This window comes from Zea mays, chromosome 1 (assembly GCF_902167145.1).
Source record: "Zea mays cultivar B73 chromosome 1, Zm-B73-REFERENCE-NAM-5.0, whole genome shotgun sequence".
Classification (NCBI taxonomy): domain Eukaryota; kingdom Viridiplantae; phylum Streptophyta; class Magnoliopsida; order Poales; family Poaceae; genus Zea; species Zea mays.
In genome coordinates, this window is record NC_050096.1 from 277,699,165 (window position 1) to 277,725,048 (window position 25,884).

The window sequence follows — 25,884 nt, forward strand, 5'->3', positions numbered from 1 at the left end:
AGATAGATGGGCTCGTGGCCAATACAGAAGGTGGTTTTGTGGGATATGGTGAGCAGCATATGTGGACACATAAGTCTGGCTTGACTCAGCTCCCCTATTATGACGACCTGCTCCTTCTACACAACATTGACGTAATGCACACTGAAAAGAATGTTGCCGAGGCACTGTGGGCAACAATTATGGACATTCCTGATAAGTCAAAGGATAATGTGAAGGCAAGAGTGGATCTGGCAGCGTTATGTGATAGACCAAAACTAGAGATGAAGCCGCCAAGTGGCGGAAAGACGTGGAGAAGGCCTAAGGCCGATTTCGTCCTAAGTAGGACCCAGAGGAAGTAAGTACTTCAGTGGATCAAGATGTTGATGTTCCCTGATGGGTATGCAGCTAACCTGAGTAGGGGGTGAACTTATCTACTATGCAAGTCTTAGGGATGAAGAGTCATGACTTCCACATATGGATTGAATGGATTCTTCCTGCGATGGTTCGAGGCTATGTCCCTGAGCATGTCTGGCTAGCGCTTTCAGAGTTGAGCTATTTCTTCCGTCAACTTTGTGCAAAAGAGTTATCTCGGACCGTGGTTGCAGACTTTGAAAGATTGGCGCCCGTGTTACTGTGTAAGCTTGAGAAGATATTTCCACCCGACTTCTTCAATCCAATGCAGCATTTGATGCTTCATCTCCCCTATGAGGCACGAATGGGGGGGCGTGCAGGGACGTTGGTGCTATCCAATCGAGAGATGTCTAAAGACTATTCGAAAGAAATGTAGAAATAAATGCAAAATCGAGGCTTCCATTGCAGAGGCATACATTCTAGAGGAGGTCTCAAACTTCACAACAACTTATTATGGTGACAAACTGCCGAGCGTGCATAATCCACCCCTCGTTACAATGATGGCGATAATGAATCGAACCTTAGCATATTTCGAGGCCAACTCGGAAGCGCAAGTGGCTCGACCACCAAGACCCTGACACATGAAGAGTGGCGGCATATCATGCTATACGTATTGACCAACCTTGAAGAGGTGACGCCATACATGGAATAATTTCTTCATGAATTCAGGCGTCGACCAAGGGACCCCACTCCACAGGAATATGACGCTCTTCTTAGAAAGGGTGCGAGAAACGGGTTGCCCGATTTCATTTCCTAGTTCAAACGTAAGGTACGTGCTTAGTTTGTAAAAGAGATACGTCTTTGAACTCAATTTAGCGTCTTTTAACTTGCGAATACTTGCAGGGCCAAAGAGATCTGTCTATGAGTGCCGAGTTGAGACAAGTAGCCAACGGCTTTGCTTATAGGGTCAAGAAATATTCTGGGTATGACGTCAATGGATACCGTTTTCGCACAACAAACTACGACAAAAGTCGGCCCAATCAGAAAACAACGTGTTCTGGAGTCTTTACGCCCGGCCTTGACAATGTCGACTATTTTGGACGAATCGAAGAAATATATGAGCTCAATTTTTATGGTTCCAAACCTCTCACTCCAGTGATATTCAAATGTCATTGGTTTAACCCTCAAGTGACGAGACAGACACATTCTAATCTTGGGATAGTCGAAATTCGACAAGATTCCACCTTAGCAGGAGACGATGTCTATATCGTGGCCCAACAGGCCACACAAGTGTATTATCTCCCATATGCGTGTCAAACAAAAGAACATCTTAAGGGTTAGGATGTTGTGTATAAGGTATCGCCGCACGGGAGGTTACCTGTTCCTAACGATGAAGATTACAACTTAGACCCGGACACATATGATGGAGAGTTCTTCCAAGAAGATGGGCTAGAAGGGCGCTTTGAGATAGACTTAACTGAAGCTATCGGAATGGACGTAGATATTGAAATGGTTGTTTATGAGGAGGATGATGAGGTGCAAAATGATAATGACTTAGTAATCCTTGAAGGCAATGACATTAATGATGAACTTGCGTCTTCCGATGGTGTTGAGATTGAAATGTTTGATAGTAATGATGAGAGTTATGATCCGGCTAACCCCGACACATATGAAGATTATTTTTAATCGATGTAATGCTATATGAATTTTTATTTCGCACCTATTTTTAAATACATCTTTTTATATGTGCTTATTTATTTACTCTTAATTGCAGTTTGTTGGACAAATATGGTGGGCAGTTGGCTGAGGGGGAGGAGGAGGAGGAGGGGGAGGAGGGGGAGGAGGAGTAGGACGGCGGACGAGGCAGAGCAGGCAGCGCAGCAGGACGAGGCAGAGCAAGCAGCGCAGCAGCAGGCGGCGCCTCACGACAACGACGACCAGCAGCAGGACGACGACGACCAGCAGCAGGACGCCTCAGGTTCAGGCGGCTCAAGTTCGAGGAGCATCTACCTGCGAGGCCCCGCGAGTCTCCCTCAGCGTCCCATACTTCGGGACAGGCGGCCGCTGATTCGGCCGGAAGGGGAGAGGTATGTAACTTTATGTTCTTCATTCTTGTTCATATTATGTGTTCAAAATCATAATATAAACTAATACTTTTTATTTATCACTTGGACAGGTCTTGGACGGTTTTGATTTATGCTGGGGGTCATCGTCGCCCCCCCCCCAATGGCATCCTTGGCCTGCTGTGCAGGGAACACTTCACTGGACTTGTGGAGTACGTCGGAGTGACGGGCCCAGCCTTCACCTTCGACCACTACGCCGTCGCCCCCGATGCAGTAGACCGGGACAGCCGAGAATTCAATAACAAGGCGGAGCGGGTGAAGCAAGAGCTGTGGGTAAGTCTTAGTATAATGTAAAATATGTTGCATTCGTTGCAAATTCTTGAAATAATGTATGGATACATCGTTTTTGTATGCAGGATTTCTTCAGATGTGATGCTGGATACGAGGCTAGGGCGGATGTGGTGGCCACCACGAGCTATAAGAAGCTCGTCGTGGACATGCACTATGAGGCCCGAATCCAGGCCATCATCACCTACCACGGCTCCGTCCTTGGGGAGAGGGTGACCAAACCTCAAGCCCGAACCATGTCGTTGACCAGGGAGCAGTACTTGCAGGTAAAGTCATGCATGTTTGGTACCAGTACTCAATGCATGAATTTTATTTTATCTTCTGATATGCACTTTACGTGTTTACTTTGTAGATGATTCCATATTGGTGCGCCGCACATCCTCTGTGCTGGGAGCAGATGGTGGATAGGTGGTGTTCGACTGAGTGGGACGAGGCGCACACCGCTAGCCGGGAACGGCGTTTGATGATGCAAGACCCCTCCCACCACCAAGGCAGCCGGAGCCTGGGCCAATATGCCGAAGCATGGGTACGCCATCTTTTTTATTTAGATATATAGCACTGAGTTAGATATTATTTCTAACTATCTCGTTGGTTTTTGTTGCAGTCGGCGTCACATGGTGGCCGACCTTGCTCCACCTTCTTGGCCTATGCTATGGCCCATAAGGGTAAGGCGACGTCCGACGTCACCTACAACCCGGATGACGGGACCGAGGCCTACACCAACCCCGCCGTCTACAGCCGCCTCCATGACTACACCGCCATGGCGCAGGAGGTCCATGGCCCAGACTATGATCCGAGCACCGAGCCGATCGACCCCGATGTGCTCATGAGGGTCGGAGGAGGCAAGAGACATGGGCGGTATTGCATTGTCGACGGGGCAATCGACTCGTCCTCCACTCCCACTCTGTCTCAGGTGAGAGCAAGGAGCACGGGCTCGAGTCCAGCCATACGCCTCGGCACGACAGCTCACAACATCGCATATAGCAACTCGAGGTTAGTGCTTCTGTAACTCGTCCTTCCTTGAGTTATATACCTACTCTTTGAGTTATTATAACGTTGGCTTGTAATATTACAGACCCAACTAGAAGAAGAGAGGAGGGAACGTCATGAGATGGAGGCGAGGATGATGGCAGAGCGGGAGGCGGAGCGCTGGGCAGATCATCAGAGGATGGTGGAGATGTTCTAGTACATGCAGAGCCTTGGCGCCGCACAGGGCATCGCTCCGCCACCTCCATTGTTCCCTCCAGTTGACCCTGCTCTCTTCCACACTCCTATGAGTATCAAAATTGTAGTTAGATGTTTGTAATGCATCTGGTATAACACATGCAATCTCTTCTCTGTGCAGGGCCAATCTGGGGCGGCATCCAACAACCCTCCGGAAGGGTTTAGCCCAACGCAGCCCCAGTCAAACCGCCCACCTCCATGAGTGTTGTGTTTTCATTGTTTTAGACTTCAGAACTTGTGTATAATACTTATGTCTGTGTTTGATACTTATGTGAGAGCTTGCGACGTTTGAGACTTATGTTTGTGTTTGATACTTGTGTCGAACACTTATGTTTGTGATGGATATTTATGTTTGTGGTGACGGTTTTATGTTTGTGTTGGCTATTTATGTTTGTGATGATATCTGTGATGTATATATGTGATATATATGTGATATCTTTTGTTTGTGTGGATGGAATACAAAAAAAAAAATAAAAAGGTATATACTGGTCACTTTGCCGAGTGAAACACTCGGCAAAGAGGCGCTTTGTCGAGTGTCAGGGTCATAAAACTCGGCAAAGAGCAAAAACCTGGGCACCGATTTAGGGACTTTGCCGAGTGTTATGTCGCTGGCACTCGACAAAGAGGCAGGCTTTGCCGAGTGCCGCACAGAGCACTCGGCAAAGAGCCTGACATGGGGACCCTCCCTGGTGGGCTCTTTGCCGATTGTCGAGTGCTTCTGGGAAGACACTCGGCAAAGATGCTGTCTCTGTCACCCGTCACCGTAACGGCCGCTTTTCTTTGCCGAGTGCTCCCTGGCACTCGGCAAACCTCTTTGTCGAGTATCCGAGAAAAAGTACTCGGCAAAGAAGGCTTTGCCGATGCACTGTTTGTCGAGCCTTCTTTGCCGAGTGTCACACTCGGCAAAGCCTTTGCCGAGTGTTTTTAAGGCTTTGTCGAGTGCTTCGGGCACTCGGCAAAGCGCCTGTTTCCTGTAGTGAACGGAGAGAGTATATTTGTTGGCTTTCATATATAATGTCCAACAACTTGACGTCTTTGAATATACAAATAGAAGTGAGCACTGAGCTGGTTCCTGAGTTTTTTCCTTTCAATTTCATTTTATGGGCATCATTTGTTGATGTCTAATTTTTCCACAACTAAGACTACCCACAACGTATGATGCTAATTTGCTAAAGCAAAGAGAGCAGGAGAGAGAATGTTACGAAGAGGTTCAAGCATCAACATGCTGATGCATGCCATTATAGAGGTCAATGCTGGAAAAAATGCATTATCATCAAAGCATTTTTCATGCCTCGATGCTGGAAAAACATTTTTCTTGACTAGTTTTAGTATCATTATAACATAACTATTGAAAGGCATAGTTTAGTTTTTGTAAATAAATGCCAACTATATGGAATAATATTTTTATTGAGTATGATGTTTGGCTAGAGCCTACTTAATGGTTATGAACAAGGCATAGGAGGTGATGGAGACAGGGATCATGATCCCACACATGTAAAACTTCGTCAAATAGAAAGAAGATGTAGCAAAACCAAATAGAGCTTTGCTTTTGGCAGCGATAGTGCAATAGAGCATACAATTGGATTTAGGATGGATGTGTTAGGAACAATAAAGCATAGGAGGAGGATGAATTAGGCAATATATTTTCTATACTTTAAATCAAGGCCTCTATTTTTTATTTATCAAAACCTACGAGAATAACCAAACAAGCATGTAAAACTAAGGTTTTGACTAAGTGATGTTATCTCTATCGCAAGAGAGTTATGCAACTTAGGTTCCAGTCCTACCAACTAGTATGTAACTAAGTTAGGAAAGGTAAAACGTGTAACTAAGGTAACAATATAAATGTGAAGGCTTACATATAGTAGAGATACAAACTCCCGTTGATGCGCTGATATTTTTACCAAAGTATCAAGAAGTGTGCAAGCTTCTTACTAGCCTTTGTTGGAGCCCCACGCAAAGGAAGCACACACGAGAGCCAAGCTCCTAGCCAAGTAACACCATAGATAGTCCCAGGCCTTCTCCACACACAAGTGGTGCTTCAGTTTCGATCTCTCTCGGATGCTCTCCGTTGTCTCCACTATCAAGCTTCCAGCAGAAATATTGTTGACTTCGTTCCCTGTAATACATTGTGACAACCACACCACAAATGCAATTAGTATGATATTACAAGATACAACCCCCTTCTGGTACAACTACAATGGTACGCGCAAGCACTAAGGGATTTGAGGTGTCTATCCTCACTTCTAACAACTAGGGGTGTGTAAGAGAAATGGATTGTAGCCTATTTGATTATTAGATTTTTGGTATTTGATGTATGACCATTTAGACTAATATTCTTTGCTAGTATACAAGGTATAGTTCAATCGGATGTAAGGTGGACTTGGACTTAGGAAAGTCATGTTGAATACCTACAAGACATGTCAAGAGTCAAATACACCAAGAAGTAGAAGTCTGGATGCAAAGACACAAACAAAAGTGAAGTTACTAAAGTTGAGACAAAGAGGTGGCTAAATTGGAAGTGACTCACGATTTTGGATCTGCTCAAATTGATATGGATTCATATCTGATATGTAGATCTTTTCACTAGCTTTCTAAAAAGTCTAAGATCATCAAAATTGAAGTTCAACGCTAAATTATGCTTGAAATACGAAAAATGGGCCATGTTGAAAAACACACCAAACATGTCCGGTGCTAGTGCTCAAATCTGCTCCAATTAACATGGCTTCAACTTTGGGCGGTAGAGCTTTTTATTAGCTTTTCAAAAAGTTCAAGGTCATCAAGGTCAGAGTTTAAATCTAAAAGCTATGCCTAAAATATAAAATGGGTCATACTGAGCACCCATACATATGATGATCTTGTCCAGTACCACATCTGATACACACAGAGCATTACGGTGACCCATGTTCCATATCTTAAGGTAACGAAGGTTTGTCCTAAGTTAAAGTTTTGAAACTTTGACAACAATATCTACAAAAATAATTATTTTTTACTTAAAGAAATTATATATTGTGCTAGATGTTTTAATAATAAATATAATAGTTTTATTTTTATTTAGTCAATGTTTATGAATATTTTGTTATTAATGATAAAAGTTTCAAAATTTTGACTTAGTATAAACTTTCGTGATCTTAAGATAGGGAAGAGAGGGAGTGAGTAGGTATCAATTGCACCCAGGTAATGATCATTTTCAACGGTCAAATTACTAAAAATAGCCGTTACCAAAAACTCAACAGTGTACATGATGTGGAGCGATCCGGGGGGAGACACCCACTTACGTTCAATGAAAATGCTAGTCCACGAAGGAGACGGAAGCCCACCCTGGCCTCTCTTTGAGGCGAAGCCACGTTCCGGCCAATCGTCTCACAGCCTCTATGCAGGCTGGAATGTCACCCATGCTGCACCTCACCTCAACCATCGTAAATCTTAAGGACCATTCTTCTTAATTAACTCATTTGCAAGGGTTTGTAGCGCCGCTTTACCTTAGTACATGTGTTACAGTAAACAAACAATTGCCAGTGCTTTATATGATTTCGATCCATCATATTTTAGGTCCAAAACAGCATCTTCACTCAAAGAGACAGATTAAAGCTGTTTGGACTGCTTTAGCTATAATAAAAATACTGTAGAAAAAACAGAAGTCGGTGGAAGCCGCAGCGAACATGTTCTGATTTTCACGGAAATACGGCTTGAAACGCACTCGGCTTGCACAAACAGAATGGGAATTGACTGATATTTACAATGTTCCATGCAACAAATATTTGCAGTTTTGCAGCCTAGCCTGGTGCTAGCGCAAGAATGAACAACAAATAACTGCTGGTCAGCCAGGAGCTGACGCAGAGAATGAACGACAAACAACTGCTGGTCAGCCAGGAGCTGACGCAGACGTGACAAAAACCTGCACCAACACACGCATTTGCAGGTTAGCCAGGAGCTAACACATGCATGACATGACGAAATCGCGCCCACTTCACAAAACTAAAGCCGTATGGTCAGCTCGTTAGCCAGGAGCTAACACGAGCTGAATTCACTACAGCGACTCTGTCGGTCTAAATGCGCACATGTTGGCGAGGAGCTAACTTGTGCACATACTCGGCGACTTTATTCTTCTAGATTTTGAGGGAGATGAGGTCAATTAGGCATTGGCCTGGATTCTCCCGGACGGATCGACAGTCTGATGGTGTTTGAGTTACTCGCAGAAGTTGAGGAACCCCATATATTCGTGATTGTTGATCATCGAAATGCTCTTCTGGGTTCCAACGACACCTGAAACTCACCGAAACAAGAGGCCATTAGGAGAGAAGTTAAAAATCAAACTAGATTGATTTAGACGAAACAAGTAAAAGAGCTAATATAATGCTACATCCGTTCTCGAATATTTGTCGTCCGTTAGTTCATTTTTTAAAATGAACTAAAACGTGACAAATAAAAAAGAACGGAGAATGGAGTGAGTATTCCTTAAGATTATTTTTCTCAAGGATGCATGCTATAATTGCAAAATCAATTTAAGCAACACCGGTACGTTTAGTTCAATTTAAGCAACACCGGTACGTTTAGTTCAATTCAACTTGGAGCGGTATCAGGTTAGCAATTTGCCAAGTTTAAAGCTAAGTAGCAAGTCAATGAGTTATCAATAGGTTCATACCCATCGTAAGAGCACTGACGAAGATAACAGAGGAGAGGATGAAGACAATAAGCGATGCTCTCTTGAGCACATGCACGATCTTCCTAACCAAACACTGGCCCCAGAATCCAGCCAATATGGAAATGAAGATGAGGTAGCCAGCTGCAGATAGAGAAACAGTGCAAGTTATTAACTCGTTACCATATAACAATCACACTTATGAAAACGTCTACATTTTGAGGAATTGGAATCTAACTAATAGAGTAGGTTATTTCTTTAGAACGTGACATTTCATAACTTTCCAAAATTTTTATATAAGACTATATCAAATTCATGGGGGTGAGAAATGGAAATTGATTTGTATGCTGTTTTTCTAATATACAACTTATAACACTCTCTTCTACTTATTTCTCTATAGTATAATGGTAATGTATAACTATCTCTCTCATATCATTTAGGATAATATACAAATATATTACATATACAGATATATTAACTTAATTAGTTTGTGTTTAAATTATGATTATTAGAATAGAATTCAATTTCAACGAAACAAACGTGGCTTCAGAGATTTCTAACATGGATTTACCAAAAGGCAGGGGGAATCTGTGCAGGAAGTAAAACTCCACCACAGAGAGGGAGGAGGAGAACATCATCACGAATGTTGCTGTTGCACTTGCCACCTGCCAGACAATGGAATGTGATGTGACATCACGGTTCTTATAAAATTACATAAAGCTATAAAGTGTAATAGTACACTGATATATTACCACTGATGAATCAACAGGGCTTTATCAGATTGACCAAACTCTCTCACATGGTAAATGCACGGTAGCTCAAGTTACACAGTGCAAGGTATTCATTCCAAAATCTAGGATTGCCCAATGAAAAATAAAATACTATTTGGCCATATAGTGTGAATAGTAGCTTTGATATATTACCACTGATAATCAACTGGGCTTTATCAGATTGACCAAACTCTCATACAGTAAATGCACAGTTTGCTCAACTTACACAATGCAAGAAAGGTATCCATTACAAAATCTTGGGCTGCCCAATGGAAAAGAAAATACTAATTGGCCGATTAACCATTTCAAAGTTGTAGAGATAACTGTACTGCAACTCTATATTGTGAATTCGCTTGTCCAGGTTCTGACCATCGTACATTGCATTCAACATCCAAACACTACTACATGAATGAGAATCTGGATGCAGCAGTGTTAGAAAAAAAAAAGATAGCACCACAAATAACCACATTCAGTCATTCACACTTTTCTTCCATAAAGGCTTAACATGTAAGCCATGTAGGCCAATAAACTATAAAAGATCACATGGGGGTTAATACCAAGTCGGCAAGTCCTAGCTAGCTGATCCCAGGAAGAGTAGCAGATGCTACCTCCTCCCTTTCTTTTCTGATGATATATAGAATCAGGCAAATTATAGGGGTGCATTCTAGACCATGCCAGAGGCAAATTTTATCATTATTACCAAAGGGCATTTTGCATTCCAACGGGAACAACAGGAGAGCTTCCTGAATTAGATTCGAGGTGATAAGGGACATATTCATAAATAAGACATCAAGGGCAACAATAACATTTTTTTATGATGGCGCCTTGTTGGCCTTGTTTATGATGGCAGGAATCTAAAACAGGAGAACAATACTTCATGGCCTTGTTTGTAACACTCACAGAGCAAACTTGGGCAAGACACAAGAATCTAAATTATATAGTCCTATTTGTTTTGTCAGTACAGTGCACCTAATGCATGTCACAGATCAACATCTTAGACTTGAATTCACAATTTACTACTGTGTGATACAATTGATGAATCAACAATCCTGTGAAGTAGGTAACTAATAATTTATGGCAGAAGGTATAAAATAATGATATATATGGGAATATATATCTAACATCAATGATTAGTTTAGTTTATGATGGCATGATGCTTCTTAGAATAAAATGTTACAATTGTGGTAAAAAAACAGCGGAAACTTTAACATCTTAGGCACTGCTGCATGAAAGTGGCAGCCACTGATGGAATAAGTCATGTGTGGAGGACAGTCCGCAGTCCGCACAGCATCTCTGCTGCAGGACAGCAGCAACGCAGCAGCTTTTGAGTCCGCAGTCCGCACAGCATCTCTGCAGGACAGCAGCAGCGCAGCAGCTTTTGACTGCAAGGACTGCGGCAGACAGCAAGGACTGCGGCAGGCAGCACAGCAGCAGTCTTTTGACTGCGAGGACAGCCTGCAGGCATCTCCTTTTCAGTTTCAGCTTTTGGAGGACAGCAGCTTGCTGCAGTTTGCAGTTTTTCCTTTTTGACTAGAGTACAACAGCACCTAGTGGTTAGTGCAGTTTGTAGGACAGCATATTCGCAACTCTAGGAAGCATATGCTGCAGCCCCTTGGGCTATAAATATGTATCCCGACCCTTAGACGGGTATGGCATTGTGTAGTGTTTGAAGAAATAAACAGAAAATTACCCCAACTCATAGTGTCATCCTCTGATGAGAGTTAGAGTCCCTCTACTAACAATTGGTATCAGAGCCAAACAATTGGCAAGAGCTCCAACTGTTCCTTCCTCTCCTGCTCAGACGAGCAGCCTTTCGTCTGAGACAACCTCTTCCACTCGCAGCGACCCCTCACTAGCCCACCATGTCCCTACGCTCGGTCACTTCGAGTGCGCGGCGCCAGCAGGAGGCCGAGGTCGCCGCGGCACAAGAACGCGAGCGAGCAGCAGCAGCGGCTGCAGCGACAGCGGCGAGGGCAGCACGGTTGGCGGCGGCGGAACTGGCAGCGGCGAGAGCGGAAGTAGAAGCAGCGGAGGCGGCGGATGCTGCACGTGCGGCGGCAACAGAGCTCGAGGTTCTGCGCGGCAGTAGAGCAGGCAGCTCTGCTTCTGTCGACGACAACACCGACGAAGAGCTCAGGCTGGCGAGGGAAGCAGCGCGAGAGCAGGCGGCACAGTGGGCAGCCGCGCATCCCCATGGGGGCGCGCGTGGCGGCAGCCCGGATAGGCGCCGACACGCTGACGGCGCTCCAGGCAGGGGCGCACGCGGCGGTAGCCCAGACGGGCATAGACGCGCCGGCGGTGCTCCCGGCGGCGGCGACCGAGTCGACGGAGATCGCGGCCTCTACAGGCGGCGCGGTTCTCCCTCCCCGGATCGGTACCATGGTCGCCGCATGGCCCAGGCCATTGTCAGGGACATCGGTTCCGGCGGTGGGTGGCCTACCCTCACCAAGACCAACTACGTCGAGTGGGCCGCGGTGATGAGGGTACGGCTCCAGGTTCGCCACATGTGGGAAGCAGTTCGTTACGACGACGTCGACTACCACGAGGATCGGCGGGCGCTGGATGCTCTCATTGCTGCAGTCCCGCCCGAGATGCAGTTTTCGCTTTCCCAGAAGCGGACTGCCAAGGAGGCCTGGGACGCCATCGCTGCGACCCGCATCGGCAGCGATCGTGCCCGCAAGACCACACTGCAGGCACTTCGCAAGGAGTGGGAGAACCTGGCCTTCAAGCCAGGTGAGGATGTTGATGACTTTGCTCTCCGCCTCAACACTCTGTTGCAGAAGATGGTGCAGTTCGGCGACGACACCTACGATGAGGAGAGAGCTGTTGAGAAGCTCTTCCGTTGCATCCCCGAGAAGTACAGGCAGATTGCTCGCTCGATCGAGTCTCTGCTAGACCTCTCCACGATGACGATCGAAGAGGCGATTGGTCGCCTCAAGGTGGTCGACGGCGACGAACCACAGGCTCTCTCTGGGCCTATCACTATCGGCGGGAAGCTACATCTCACTCGGGAACAGTGGGAGGCCTGCCAGGGTGACAAGAAGAAGGGGGAGTCCTCCTCCTCGACACGAGGCCGCAAACGCGGCAAGCCGCGCAAGCCGCGTGGAGGCGCCCAGGCCGGGGCGCGAGGACATGCTGAGGGTGGTGTTCGTAGAGGTGCCCAAGGCGGCGCCGTCGGCAACAAGAAGCCGGCACGAGACGACGGCTGCCACAACTGCGGCAAGCTTGGCCACTGGGCCAGGGATTGTCGGCAGCCACGACGTGGCCAGGCCAACGTCGCACAGGCGGAGGCGGAGGAGGAGGCCCTGCTCCTGGCACATGCAAGCATCGAGCCATCTCCAGCGGCACCGGCCGCAGCGGCACTCCTCCACCTTGATGAGTCGAAAGCACGCGCTTTCCTCGGCGACGGCTCCAACAAGGACATGATCGAAGGATGGTGCCTCGACACCGGCGCCACTCATCACATGACCGGCCGACGGGAGTTCTTCACCGAGCTTGACTCTAGCGTCCGAGGCTCCGTCAAGTTTGGGGACGCCTCCGGCGTAGAGATCAAGGGCGCCGGCTCAGTCGTCTTCACCGCCGCGTCTGGTGAGCACAGGCTGCTCACCGGAGTCTACTACATCCCCGCGTTGAGGAACTCTATCATCAGCTTGGGACAGCTGGATGAGAACGGTTCGCGCGTGGAGGTTGAGCACGGAGTCATGAGGATCTGGGATCCCTCTCGTCGCCTTCTTGCCAAGGTACGCAGGAGTGCAAATCGGCTTTACATCCTCAATGTGAAGGTGGCACAACCTTGCTGTCTTGCTGCTCGTCGAGACGACGGGGCATGGCAGTGGCACGAGCGCTTCGGGTACCTTAACTTCGAGGCCCTGAAGCGGCTCAGTGCCAAGGAGATGGTACGAGGCCTGCCGTGCCTTGACCATGTGGAGCAATTCTGCGATGTCTGCGTGTTGACAAAGCAGAGACGGCTCCCCTTTCCCCAACAGTCGAGCTTCCGAGCCAAGGAGAGGCTCGAGCTCGTGCATGGGGACTTGTGTGGCCCGGTGACACCAGCCACACCAGGAGGACGACGCTACTTCTTGCTGCTCGTCGACGATCTCTCCCGCTACATGTGGGTGATGATCCTTGGCAGCAAGGGAGAGGCTGCGAACGCCATCAGGCGTGTGCAGGTCGCTGCGGAGGCGGAGTGCGGCCGCAAGCTGCGCGTGCTGCGCACCGACAACGGTGGCGAATTCACGGCGGCTGAGTTCGCGTCGTACTGCGCGGATGAGGGCGTTCAGCGCCACTACTCCGCGCCGTACAGCCCGCAGCAGAACGGCGTCGTCGAGCGACGCAACCAGACGGTTGTGGGGATGGCTCGGGCTCTCCTCAAGCAGAGAGGAATGCCAGCTGTCTTCTGGGGAGAGGCGGTGGTGACAGCGGTTTACATCCTCAACCGCTCGCCCACCAAGGCTCTCAACGGGATGACACCGTACGAGGCTTGGCATGGGCGCAAGCCGGCGGTCTCTCATCTACGGGTCTTCGGCTGCCTCGCGTTCACCAAGGAGCTTGGCCACATCAGCAAGCTCGACGATAGGAGCACCCCGGGGGTGTTCATTGGCTACGCGGAGGGCTCGAAGGCCTACCGCATCCTTGACCCAAGAACACAGCGTGTGCGCACGGCGCGCGACGTAGTGTTCGACGAAGGGCGAGGATGGGCGTGGGACAAGGCGGTGGACGACGGCACGACTCCGACGTACGACTTCACCATCGAGTACGTCCACTTTGAGGGAGCTGGGGGAGTAGGCAACTCTTCTCCGAGCAGGTCTACCCCAGCCCCCAAGTCTCCACCGACTCCAGCGCCACACTCTCCAGCTCCTGCTACAACGAGCTCTTCACCACCACGCACTCCAGCCACGACTCCGGCTACAGCGAGCTCTTCGCCACCACGTACTCCAGCACCGACGGTACCCTCTCCGGGAACGTCCTCTCCGACACCAGCTCGTGTCGAGCACGACCCAGTGGAGCTCGTGACCCCTCTGTCCCGCGACGAGGAGCGCGTCGACGCGTGCTACGACGGCGAGCCGTTGCGGTATCGAAGGGTGGAGGGCCTTCTCATCGACCCGTCGGTGCCAGGCCCTGCATCTCGTATTCTGGCAGGAGAGTTGCATCTTGCATGCGACGATGGTGAGCCTCGGTCTTTCGCGGAGGCCGAGCAACATGCGGCTTGGCGTGCCGCGATGCAGTCGGAGATGGACGCGGTTGAGACGAACCGCACTTGGGAGCTCGCTGATCTCCCTCATGGTCATCGCGCGATCACCCTTAAGTGGGTGTTCAAACTGAAGAGGGATGAAGCCGGCGCCATCGTCAAGCATAAGGCTCGCTTGGTGGCACGCGGTTTCTTGCAGCAGGAGGGGATCGACTTCGACGATGCCTTCGCCCCTGTAGCACGGATGGAATCCGTGCGACTCCTCCTTGCGCTGGCAGCCCTGGAGGGCTGGCATGTTCATCACATGGATGTCAAGTCGGCGTTTCTTAACGGCGACTTAAAGGAGGAGGTCTATGTACACCAGCCGCCAGGTTTTGCGATCCCTGGCAAGGAGGGCAAGGTGTTGCGCCTGCGCAAGGCTCTCTACGGCTTGCGACAGGCACCAAGGGCGTGGAATGCCAAGCTGGATTCCACGCTCAAGAGGATGGGCTTCATGCCAAGCCCGCACGAGGCGGCCATCTATCGGCGGGGCAATGGAGATAATGCCCTGCTGGTGGGTGTCTACGTCGACGACTTGGTGATCACCGGCGCCAAGGATGCAGAGGTGGCAGCGTTCAAGGAAGAGATGAAGGCCACCTTCCAAATGAGTGACCTGGGGCATCTCTCCTTCTACCTGGGGATTGAGGTGCACCAGGGAGACTCCGGGATCACACTTCGCCAGACCGCCTATGCCAGGCGCATTGTTGAGCTGGCTGGGCTCACCGACTGCAACCCAGCTCTCACTCCGATGGAGGAGAGGCTGAAGCTGAGTCGCGACAGCACGACGGAGGAGGTGGATGCTACTCAGTACCGGCGTCTTGTGGGGAGCCTTCGCTACCTCGTCCACACACGACCTGACTTGGCATACTCCGTCGGCTACGTTAGTCGGTTCTTGCAGCGACCGACGACGGAGCATGAGCAGGCTGTGAAGAGGATCATCCGCTATGTTGCGGGGACTCTCGACCACGGTCTCTACTACCCGAGGTGCCCTGGGGAGGCACACCTTGTCGGGTACAGCGACAGCGACCACGCCGGCGACATCGACACTAGCAAGAGCACAAGCGGGATCCTCTTCTTCCTCGGCAAGTGCCTCATTAGCTGGCAGTCGGTCAAGCAGCAGGTGGTGGCCATGTCCAGCTGCGAGGCCGAGTACATAGCGGCGTCCACTGCTTCGACTCAGGCACTCTGGCTGGCTCGACTGCTCGGTGATCTCCTCGGGAGAGACACTGGAGCGGTGGAACTCAGGGTGGACAGCCAGTCCGCTCTGGCATTGGCCAAGAACCCCGTGTTCCATGAACGGAGCAAGCACATCCGGCTGAGATACCACTTCATCCGAGACTGCTTGGCAGAAGGGAGCATCAAGGCGCGCTACATCAACACCAAGGATCAGCTTGCAGACCTGCTCACCAAGCCCCTTGGGAAGATTAAGTTTGTTGAGCTTTGCTCCAGGTCCGGAATGGCTCAACTTTCCCACAAGGCGACACACAAGACTTAGGGGGAGAATGATGGAATAAGTCATGTGTGGAGGACAGTCCGCAGTCCGCACAGCATCTCTGCTGCAGGACAGCAGCAACGCAGCAGCTTTTGAGTCCGCAGTCCGCACAGCATCTCTGCAGGACAGCAGCAGCGCAGCAGCTTTTGACTGCAAGGACTGCGGCAGACAGCAAGGAGTGCGGCAGGCAGCACAACAGCAGTCTTTTGACTGCGAGGACAGCCTGCAGGCATCTCCTTTTCAGTTTCAGCTTTTGGAGGACAGCAGCTTGCTGCAGTTTGCAGTTTTTCCTTTTTGACTAGAGTACAACAGCACCTAGTGGTTAGTGCAGTTTGTAGGACAGCATATTCGCAACTCTAGGAAGCATATGCTGCAGCCCCTTGGGCTATAAATATGTATCCCGACCCTTAGACGGGTATGGCATTGTGTAGTGTTTGAAGAAATAAACAGAAAATTGCCCCAACTCATAGTGTCATCCTCTGATGAGAGTTAGAGTCCCTCTACTAACAGCCACAACAGAAAAAGATTAAAATCCCAAATCAATGTATCAGAAGTAATCAATTTAGCCCCAAGGGATTTACTGTAAATGCTACAGATTTTTTATTGACTCTAAGGGTGTGTTTGGTTCAGCTTTCTGAACCAGATTCACTGCCAAACATCTGGAATCTCAACCAAAATTTTACAACGGCTGAACATCATAATAGATTTCTGAAAATCTATAGATTTCTCTAGTTCAATTCAGAATCAGCTCCTAGCCTAGATTTTCCATATTCCTATCATCCATGTTACCAAACTACTATGCTCTTACATAATCTACAATTAACAGTTGTTTCAACCAGGGTTCAATTTCTCGAGCGAAAAGGGCGAGAAATCGATAAATTTCTCATGCCCGCTCAGGTGCGGGAAGCATTTTACGCTCTGGTTTTTGCTCTATTCCGAATCCAAATTTAAAAGTACAAAAGTCATTTTTTGGTCAAAATGAAATTTCGGAACAGTAAAAACAAAATGGTGAACCCTGGTTTCAACTAAACAAATTTTAGCTTCCCATAACTGTCAGCTCACAACAGTTTTTTATAGCTCACGGATAGAATGAAACTTTCCGGAATCTACAGCTGAACCAAACAAAACCTAAGTGTAACCACATTTACCAAATTAACAAGTCTAAATACGCTCAAGATTAGCTGTTCAATTTAAATACTGAAAAAATATGGTTTCAACTAAACAAATTTTAGCTTCCCATAACTGTCAGCTCACAACAGTTTTTTTATAGCTCACGGATAGAATGAAACTTTCCGGAATCTACAGCTGAACCAAACAAAACCTAAGTGTAACCACATTTACCAAATTAACAAGTCTAAATACGCTCAAGATTAGCTGTTCAATTTAAATATTGAAAAAATATGTTTTTGTCTCTAAGGTATCATTGAAAGTGCTTAAGTAGCAAAGCGGTATCAGGTTGATCTTTTCAGTACAGTTTGCTTACATGCCTACCTATGCATGTGAAACGACAAGTCACATTCTTGTATTCCCACTTTGGGCTTGTCTGCTGGCCTGACCATTGCCTTACACTCCCATGCATCACAATGGTCTCATAATAGTATGTGACAATGCAGTGGTAATTGTTAGAGTATTGTTACGGTTTCGGGGCTAGTCCCTGTGTATTTACTTGCATACCCTCAGTGTAATGGGCTTGGCCCAATTACACGACTTATATATATGCACTCCCAACCCAGTTAGGGTTAGAGTTTTACATTCCAACTTGGTACAAGAGCCAATTTCTCTCTATTCCCCTCCCACCCCACCCCACAGCAGGCGGCACCCCCAACCCAGAGATCATCGGCCCCCCTCCTTCCCTAGGCTACCAGAGCCCCTTTGGCCGTGTCGGCCGCCGTCGGGCTCTAGCCGCACGCACCCTAGGGCGGCCGCCCCGTGCCACGTGCGCCCCACCCCTGCCCCGTGCCTTCCCGCCGCCGTCCGGATCCGCGTCGTCCCGCCGGATTCCACCCATCACCAGCGAGTCCACGCCATCAACGCCGTCGGATCCCGCCGTGCTCGCGTCATCACCGCCGCCTTGGCCTGCTGCCACCGATGAGCCCCCTCCACTCCCTGGCGTCTTCCCCGCCAGCCTGCCGCCGACCCGCGCTACCGCGCGCCTAGTGCTTTGCACTGGACGCCCCCCTTCCCGTCGGTGCCTCCCACCGCCGGCCTCCCCCAGCACGCTGCCCCCTGTGGTGCTCCCTCCATGGCGGCCCCCATCGCCTACCCTGGTGCCCTTCTTTTGCACGTCGTTGTTGCTGGGCCACCGAGCACTCTTCTCCCAGATGGCGCGCACGCCGGCCTTTCCCCAACCGACTGTGCTCTTCTTCTCAGCCCCCTGCCATCCTTCTACGAGGTCCCACCATTCTCTGCCCCTCTGGTTTCGCCTCAGGGGACTCCTACCTCCGTCGCGGCTACTGTCCCCGGTCCCGTGCCTAGGCGTGTCCTCCACGACGGCCAGCTTGTCCGGGGCACCTTAGTGACCCTCGATCCCGACATGAACCCTATCCTTTGTGACTACGTCAAGCTTCACCCACATGCGGGCCACCACGTGCCTGGACCGCTTGTCTTCACCAGAGCTCTGATTGCCTCCCTGGCGATCGAGACCCTGTTGTCACCTCCCATGGCACCCCGTGGCTTCGCCACCCTCTCCCACCGATTGGGTGGCCGACTCCGGAGCCTCCTTCCACACTACTCCTACCACTAGCTCATTATTCCACTCCCATCTACTACACCCCTCACATCCTAACTCTATCATTGTAGGCAACAGTTCCACCCTCCCGATCACAACAGTAGGTGCATTGATTCTTCCGGAACCATTCTACCTAACGACGTCCTTGTTGCTCCTGGTCTGACTCATCCCCTTCGCTCGTTGTGATAGCTCCGGCCCCCTCTACTCTCTTCACTTGCCCTCTACTTCCCTACCAGTGTAGCCACATCACATGCTCTTGTTACTACCACCACCTCCACCATTTGGCATCGTCGTCTCGGGCACCCTGGACCTGACGTGATGTCCCAACTTTCCAGCCGCTCAGACATCTCCTATACTCGAGGCTCCTCTAAGCGCCTCTGTAATGATTGCCAGCTTGGCCATCACTCTCGTCTTCCTTTTTCAACTTCCATGTCTCGGGCTATTCAGGCCTTTGATCTTGTCCACTGTGATCTCTGGACTTCTCCTGTCCTCAGCCTCTCTGGTTGCAAATACTACCTGGTCATTCTGGACGACTACTCCCATTTTCTTTGGACTTTCCCTCTTCGGCTGAAGTCCGACACGTTCACCACCCTCACCCACTTCTTTGACTGGGTCTCCACCTAGTTCTGTCGCCCGGTCCGTGCCCTCCAGTGTGACAATGGCCACGAGTTCGACGACAACACCTCTCGATCCTTCTTCCTCACCCATGGCGTCCAGTTGCGTCTCTCGTGCCCCTTCACCTACCTCTCCCTAGAACGGCCGGGTCGAACACATCATTCGCACCACCACCAACATGATCTGTCGCCTTCTCTTCCTAGCGTCTCTCCCTGCCAGCTACTGGGCAGAGGCCCTGCACACCGCCACACATCTCCTCAACCGCCTCCCCTCGAAGGCGGTGAGCCACCCCACTCCCCACTTTGCCCTGTGTGGCACATCCCCCTCTTACGACCAAATCCATGTGTTCGGTTGTGCCTGCTATCCCAACACTTCCACCACCGCTCCCCATAAGCTATCTCCTCGCTCACTCGTTGTCTCTTCCTCGGTTACTCCCCTGACCACATGGGGTATCGATGTCTTGACCTCGTCACCTACTGCATACTTATCTCTCGTCACGTTGTTTTCGACGAAGATGTGTGTCCCCTTGCTGGCTCCTTCCCCACCCACCGATCTCAACTCTCTCCTTGAGTCCGATCCGATTCCCCCTCCACCCCAGGCGCCCCGCCTTGCGCCGTTGCCCAGCCACGCGCGGCCTCGTCGACCCATCCTGCGCCATGCGTGACCCCGCCCTCGTCTACCGCCGTCGCGGGCGGGCAGCTCCCTTGGCTCCTGCTAACCCGCCCCCGTCGACGAGCGCGGCTCGCTTCGCCGACCCTACTCTCGTCTAACGCCGCCACGAGCGGGGCACTCCCTCGGCCCCGCCGACCTGCACTGAGCCTCCCGTGTACCACCGAGTCGCCATCCACCGCGACCCAGGCACGTCCAGCCGATGGTGACTTGTCGCGCAGCCGGCGTTCTCTGCCCCGTCGACCGGCTGACATAGCCGCAACTCCTCCGAATGCCTCCCCGGTCCCCTACTCCATTCGCGCCGCCCTCGTCGACCCCCACTGGCCGCTATGGAGGAGTACGTGGCCCTGTTGGCCAATCACACCTGGGACCTAGTACCGCGTCCACCAGGCACCAACATGGTCACCGGCAAGTGGCTTTTTCGCCACAAGCTGACCTTTGCCTTCTGGTTACGCCGTGTTCCTGGGCGGCAACCTCGTCTGCTAGGCCGCCAGGCGACAGACCGTTGCCTCCCGCTCCAGTGTAGAGGTCGAGTACCGCGATGTGGCCAACAGCGTGGCAAAAGCCTCTTGACTGCGCCAACTTCTCCACGAGCTCCACAACCCTCCAACGCGCAAGCCTCGTCTACTGCGACAACGTCAATGCGGTCTACCTCTCCACCAATCTCGTGCAACATCAACGTATGAAGCACGTGGAGATCGACCTGCACTTTGTCCGCGAGCGGGTCGCCGATTGTGACGTTCGGGTTCTCAGCGTCCCCACCACGCTGCGGTTCGCCGACATCTTCACCAAGGGGTTGTCGTTGAGTGTCTTCGCTGACTTTCGATCCAGTCTCAACATCTGTACAGGATAGAGTTAAGACTGCGGGGATGTTAGAGTATTGTTAGGGCTTCGGGGCTAGTGCTGTGTATTTACTTGCATACCCTCAGTGTAATGGGCTTGGCCCAATTACTCAGCTTATATATATGCACTCCCAACCTAGTTAGGGTTAGGGTTTTCCATTCCAACTGTATAGGGGTCGACTTTATCCTATATTTTTACGGTGTTCCTTGTTATTATAATCAGGACTCCTGCCAAAAGTTCTCTGCCAATTAAAAGGCTAGCTAAGCGCTTTGTGTGCTGCATTAGCATCAAGATGACAGATATATGAAAACATATAATTCTGCTTGATAGCTTTTGAAAATGACTGGCAAGAATAGCATGGAATCAAGGCAACTTAAATACCTGCGGTATGCACCCAAGCTCAAGAAGAAGTGGGCCAAGGATGAACCCACCACCAGATCCAAGAAGGCCACCAACAGTCCCACCGAGAAGGCCACAAAAGGCACAAAAGATCAGTTGTGCTGGTGACCACTCAATAGAGGCCTCACACACACATTCCAGGTTCCCATTCATACGTCGTGCATGACTCTCCCTACATAACTGCATGGCCTCCCACAAGAACACACTTACCGCAACTGGAACCTAAAAGAATTTAGCAGAATGTTAAAAGGTATCAATGATAAGGATCTCAATTCTGATGAATGTGATGTATAACAGAATCAACACCCCGCTTTCAGTTTGCAACAAAATAAGGGCTAATGTTAAATGAAGAGTTGAGATATGCTTAAAATGTGGCTGAAGGATATGCTAGTGTGGTTTATGTTTTTAAAAAAAATGATTGCCCAAATGCAATAGAACAAATGGTTACTATTACAACTGGAAAGACAGCCTGACAGGCAGGCATAATGTCAGTTTAAAGAACATAGAAGCACAAAATTGAGCTTTTCATTACCTGTAGAACGTTTATCACCCAGTAGAAAGAGCTGCATGATTTTGAATTATTCTGCAAGTATTCAAAAACTTGCTGCAGTTAATAACAAATTCCATCTAAAAGAGATAAAGGAGTCAAAAGACCACTGAAAGTATTGTATGCACATGCGGGCTAGAATAACTTAGGTTTGAACAGTCAACAGAAGTAACTGATTCCAAAGTGATTGTACTTGTATGGGAGAAATGAGGTCATTATCTTTCAGAGGCATCAATCATTGCTATGAAGATTGGCTATATTAAAATAGGAGTTATAAAAAATAGTTCAGTGTAGAAGGTAGACCTTGAGAACTTGCAGCACCAAGAACAATGACCAGACAGACATTAACACAAGGATATTCTTCCACCTCAGATTGAACATGAAAGTCTCCTGAAATAAAAAAGGGTACAAAATCCTGTGAATAGGTGACATGTGACTCTTTTGTTTCTTATTGCTTTCTTGCATGTTCAGAGCATCTATCAGTATCACCCTAGGCCCTAACCATGTTAATATATACAAGAAGAATCACTGAATGGATCTGAATAAGACCTGTCAACCAATTATGAATGGATCTGAAAGCACATTCATAACATATGATTACGTGAAGAACCAGAATTGCTTAGGAAGTCACAAATGCCAATGCTAGGAACTTGTAGTGGTTGTAGCTTACCCATGCAGACTTCTTGGGCTGAGGTTGAGTCAGGAGGGGCTCCCCATAACTGGGATCAATGACCACTGCAACAAGTTCATATTTGATCACAACATGTTAGTCCATAATATGAATATCAGCTCAAAGTACAAGCAACTAATGCTAGTCGCTATGAACAAAGCATGCCAAAGTATCATGCAGTGAGTGCTGTAATAGTTCTCACCATCACTTGCAGCGCAGGTAGACTTGGATTGCTCTTCTCGCCCGCGTGTCTCCATCTGCAATCATTCAACATAGAGTAAACAAAAACAGATGTCAGTATACAATAATTCAACAGCAAACATTTCGAATGTGACAGGAACCAACCAGAATCCTGGACTCCTCCCTCCACATCAGAATGCCCTTGTAGAAGGATCTCGACGAGGTGCCTGCAATGAATGGGTCCACACGAATACAGCACAGGTTTTCATCTCAGTGACTACACAGTACACGGGACGGGCGCACAGAACAGTAGGCACCAAAAGCTAAAGGCAAGCGATGATTACCTACGAAGAGGATTATAATGAGGACAGTGATTAGCCAGTATGGGAAGATGACGCTGAGCTCTACGCCGATGGTTATGCCGAGCATAAGCATGGGCTGGAAGAGCAACGCGAGCTTGTAGTCGATGACGGGCGCCTCCTTGGTCGGGTGCGACACCTGGAGGTTGTACCAAACTGATGACGCCGAGGCCCCCATGATCATGCCTGCGCCCAAACCGAACCAGGCGAGCACGCACGCGTGTCAGGGAGCAAATCAGCAGATGCATGCACCGGCAAAGGCCAGTAACTTACATTTGGAGAGCGCGGCGGCGGATTTGGTGTCGAAGCCGACGACGAGGTTGAGCATGGGCACGAAGATCCCGCCTCCGCCGACGCCGCCGACGGTGCCAAACGCGGAACCGAGGAACCCGACGACGGTGGCGACCACCACCCGCCAGTTGAACGCGAGGTCCTGGGAGAGGGAGAGAGAGCGGGGGGGAAACACCATCCCGATCCCGATGGATGACGTGAGCACGGCATCAGGCACGCAGGGGCAGGGCAAGCACGCGAACCGTGCGCAGTAGAGGAGGCGGCAAAGGAGCGAACAGCTTACGGGCCAGACGCGCGGTGAGCGCGAGGACAGGCGGAGGCGCTCGCCATCGTTGCGCGCCGCAGATGCCGGCGAGTCCGCGGCGGAGAGCACGAAGCAGGCGAGGACAGCCGCGCAGGCAGCCCCGGCGGCGGTGTAGGCGAGGAACCCCCGCGTGCTGCTCTTGTTGAGGCGGCCGTAGAGTGAGCCCGTGCGCCCCTCCATCACCATGCAGGGAGCTGTAGTACGCTAGCTACGCCGCCACAAGTGGCCGCCCGAAATGCGGAGAGGAGAGGACCGAGGAAGAAGGAGAGAGAAGAACGGCCGGCGCCTGCCCCTCCGCCTCGCTCTTTTATAGGCGGCGGCCAGGGCATGAGGAGAGCAGGCAAGGCTAGGCAAGGCGGCCAGGCGGGTGCGGATGAGATTACGAGATCGGTCACGGGGAGCCAGACGAGGAGGGGGAGGCGTGTTTCGATTTTGGCATCGCCCCGCAGGCCGCAACCGCAGAGTCGAGCGAAGCGAGTCATGTAATGTGGGACCGAACGGGGTTTTTTAGTGAATGATGAGAAGGGTTGGCAGCCGACTCCGACTGCCTACTGGCCCCGGCGCCGTAATGGCTACTGCCTACTGGCCCCGCTCGCCCGCTTGTCTGGTTGCAGCTAATCAACCTGTCAGTAGCCATTCGCATGTGGGGTCTGTAAAAAAATCACAGCACGGTGATTTCGCACGTGTAATTGCCATCATCCTTTCCGCCAAGAGGGTAACTGCGTAACTTCGTGCTTCCATCACAGCCGCATGTTTCGTTATAACAAGTCGAGTGTCAGATCCAGATCACATGCGCATCCCTTGAGCCCAGCATGTTCCAGCGCGATTCGGTTTGAGTTCTTTCTAAAATTGTGCAAAGTCAATAGGCAAGCGACGTCAAGATCAAATTGCTAGGGATCTCGCGGACAACGAATCAAATTTGAAGTGTCGTTTTTTTATGTTTCGGTTTAGGGCGGGTACAACTACATTTATTATGTGGTCTCTTGAGGGGTTAATTAAAAAATTCCAAAGACACGCTCTTTGTGAAGACCAAATTTTTAGCATTTTGGTCCTTTTTCGAAGAAAAAAAATCAAGTTTAGACCCTAGAAAAATTAAATGTCATTTGTGAACCTTTTGCTCGGCGGCATAGCTTATGGCGCCAAGTGCCTCGTGCGTTGGACTCTCCTGCTCCACTGTCGCTTATGTGGCCGAGTCCGGCGCCATGATTCATGGCGCCGAGCTCCTATCTCCGGTCGTAGACAAATTAAATCTCACGCTGCACGTACGCTTCAGTGAAGTTGTGGTGGTTTGCTCATGAGTCGGGACCTTGAAAGTCGCCTAGAGGAGGGTGAATAAGGCGAATCTGAAATTTACAAACTTAATCACAACTACAAGCCGGGTTAGCGTTAGAAAAGTAAGCGAGTCCGAGAGAGGGCGTGAAAACAAATCGCAAGCGAATAAAGAGTGAGACACAAGGATTTGTTTTACCGAGGTTCAGTTTTTGCAAACCTACTCCCTGTTGAGGTGGTCACAAAGACCGGGGTCTCTTTCAACTCTTTCCCTCTCTCAAACGGTCCCTCGGGCCGAGTGAGCTTCTCTTCTCAATCAATTGGGACGCGAAGTTCCCGCAAGGACCACCACACGATTGGTGTCTATTGCCTCGATTACAAGTGAGTTTGATCTCAAGAAAGAATGAGAAAGAAGGAAGCAATCCAAGCGCAAGAGCTCAAAAGAACACAACAAATCTCTCTCACTAATCACTAAAGCCTTGTGTGGAATTGGGAGAGGATTTGATCACTTTGGTGTGTCTTGTATTGAATGCTTAGCTCTTGTAAGTAGTTGGAAGGTGGAAAACTTGGATGACTTGAATGTGGGGGTGGTTGGGGTATTTATAGCCCCAACCACCAAACTTGACCGTTGGTGGATGCTGCTGTCGACGGGCGCACCGGACAGTCCGGTGCGCCACCGGACAGTGTCCGGTGCGCCAACCACGTCACCCGGCTGTTAGGGTTCGACCGTTGGAGCTCTGTCTGGTGGGGTCGCCTGGCTGTCCGGTGGTGCACCGGACAGGTACTGTAGACTGTCCGGTGCGCCTCCCGCGCGTGCTCTGACTCTGGCGTGCACTGTAGCGCATTAAATGCTTCTGTAGGTGACCGTTGGCGCCGTAGTAGCCGTTGCTTCCGCTGGCACACCGGACAGTCTA

At 50.0% G+C, this 25,884-nt stretch overlaps 1 protein-coding gene across 2 annotated transcripts; it reads right to left on the bottom strand.

Annotated features, from left to right (window-relative positions):
- Positions 1 to 7,670: 7,670 nt before the first annotated feature.
- On the bottom strand, positions 7,671 to 24,150 carry LOC100382501 (Sulfite exporter TauE/SafE family protein). Of its 2 annotated transcripts, none has more exons than XR_004849682.1 (12): positions 23,681 to 24,150; positions 23,380 to 23,539; positions 23,092 to 23,292; positions 22,913 to 22,974; positions 22,770 to 22,824; positions 22,568 to 22,632; positions 22,201 to 22,287; positions 21,883 to 21,933; positions 21,333 to 21,572; positions 9,169 to 9,272; positions 8,611 to 8,751; positions 7,671 to 8,231 (listed from the first exon to the last, which is right to left on the bottom strand). XR_004849682.1 is itself a non-coding variant. In NM_001175238.1 (12 exons), the coding sequence occupies exons 1-12, from the start codon at positions 23,885 to 23,887 to the stop codon at positions 8,155 to 8,157; spliced, it is 1,440 nt and encodes a 479-aa protein (NP_001168709.1). In that variant the 5' UTR covers positions 23,888 to 23,949; the 3' UTR covers positions 7,673 to 8,154. The 2 variants fall into 2 exon arrangements, 1 of the variants encoding a protein (NP_001168709.1); NM_001175238.1 differs by having other exon boundaries at positions 7,673 to 8,231; positions 9,179 to 9,272; positions 23,681 to 23,949.
- Positions 24,151 to 25,884: the final 1,734 nt, after the last annotated feature.

Coding starts and splice junctions, on each gene's coding strand:
- LOC100382501 (NM_001175238.1), bottom strand. CDS start 23,887: ATGGTGATGGAGGGGCGCACGGGCTCACTCTACGGCCGCCTCAACAAG. Junction 22,825..22,912: donor GGGAGGAGTCCAGGATTCTG/GTTGGTTCCTGT, acceptor GAATGATTGCAG/ATGGAGACACGCGGGCGAGA. Junction 22,633..22,769: donor TACCTGCGCTGCAAGTGATG/GTGAGAACTATT, acceptor AACTTGTTGCAG/TGGTCATTGATCCCAGTTAT.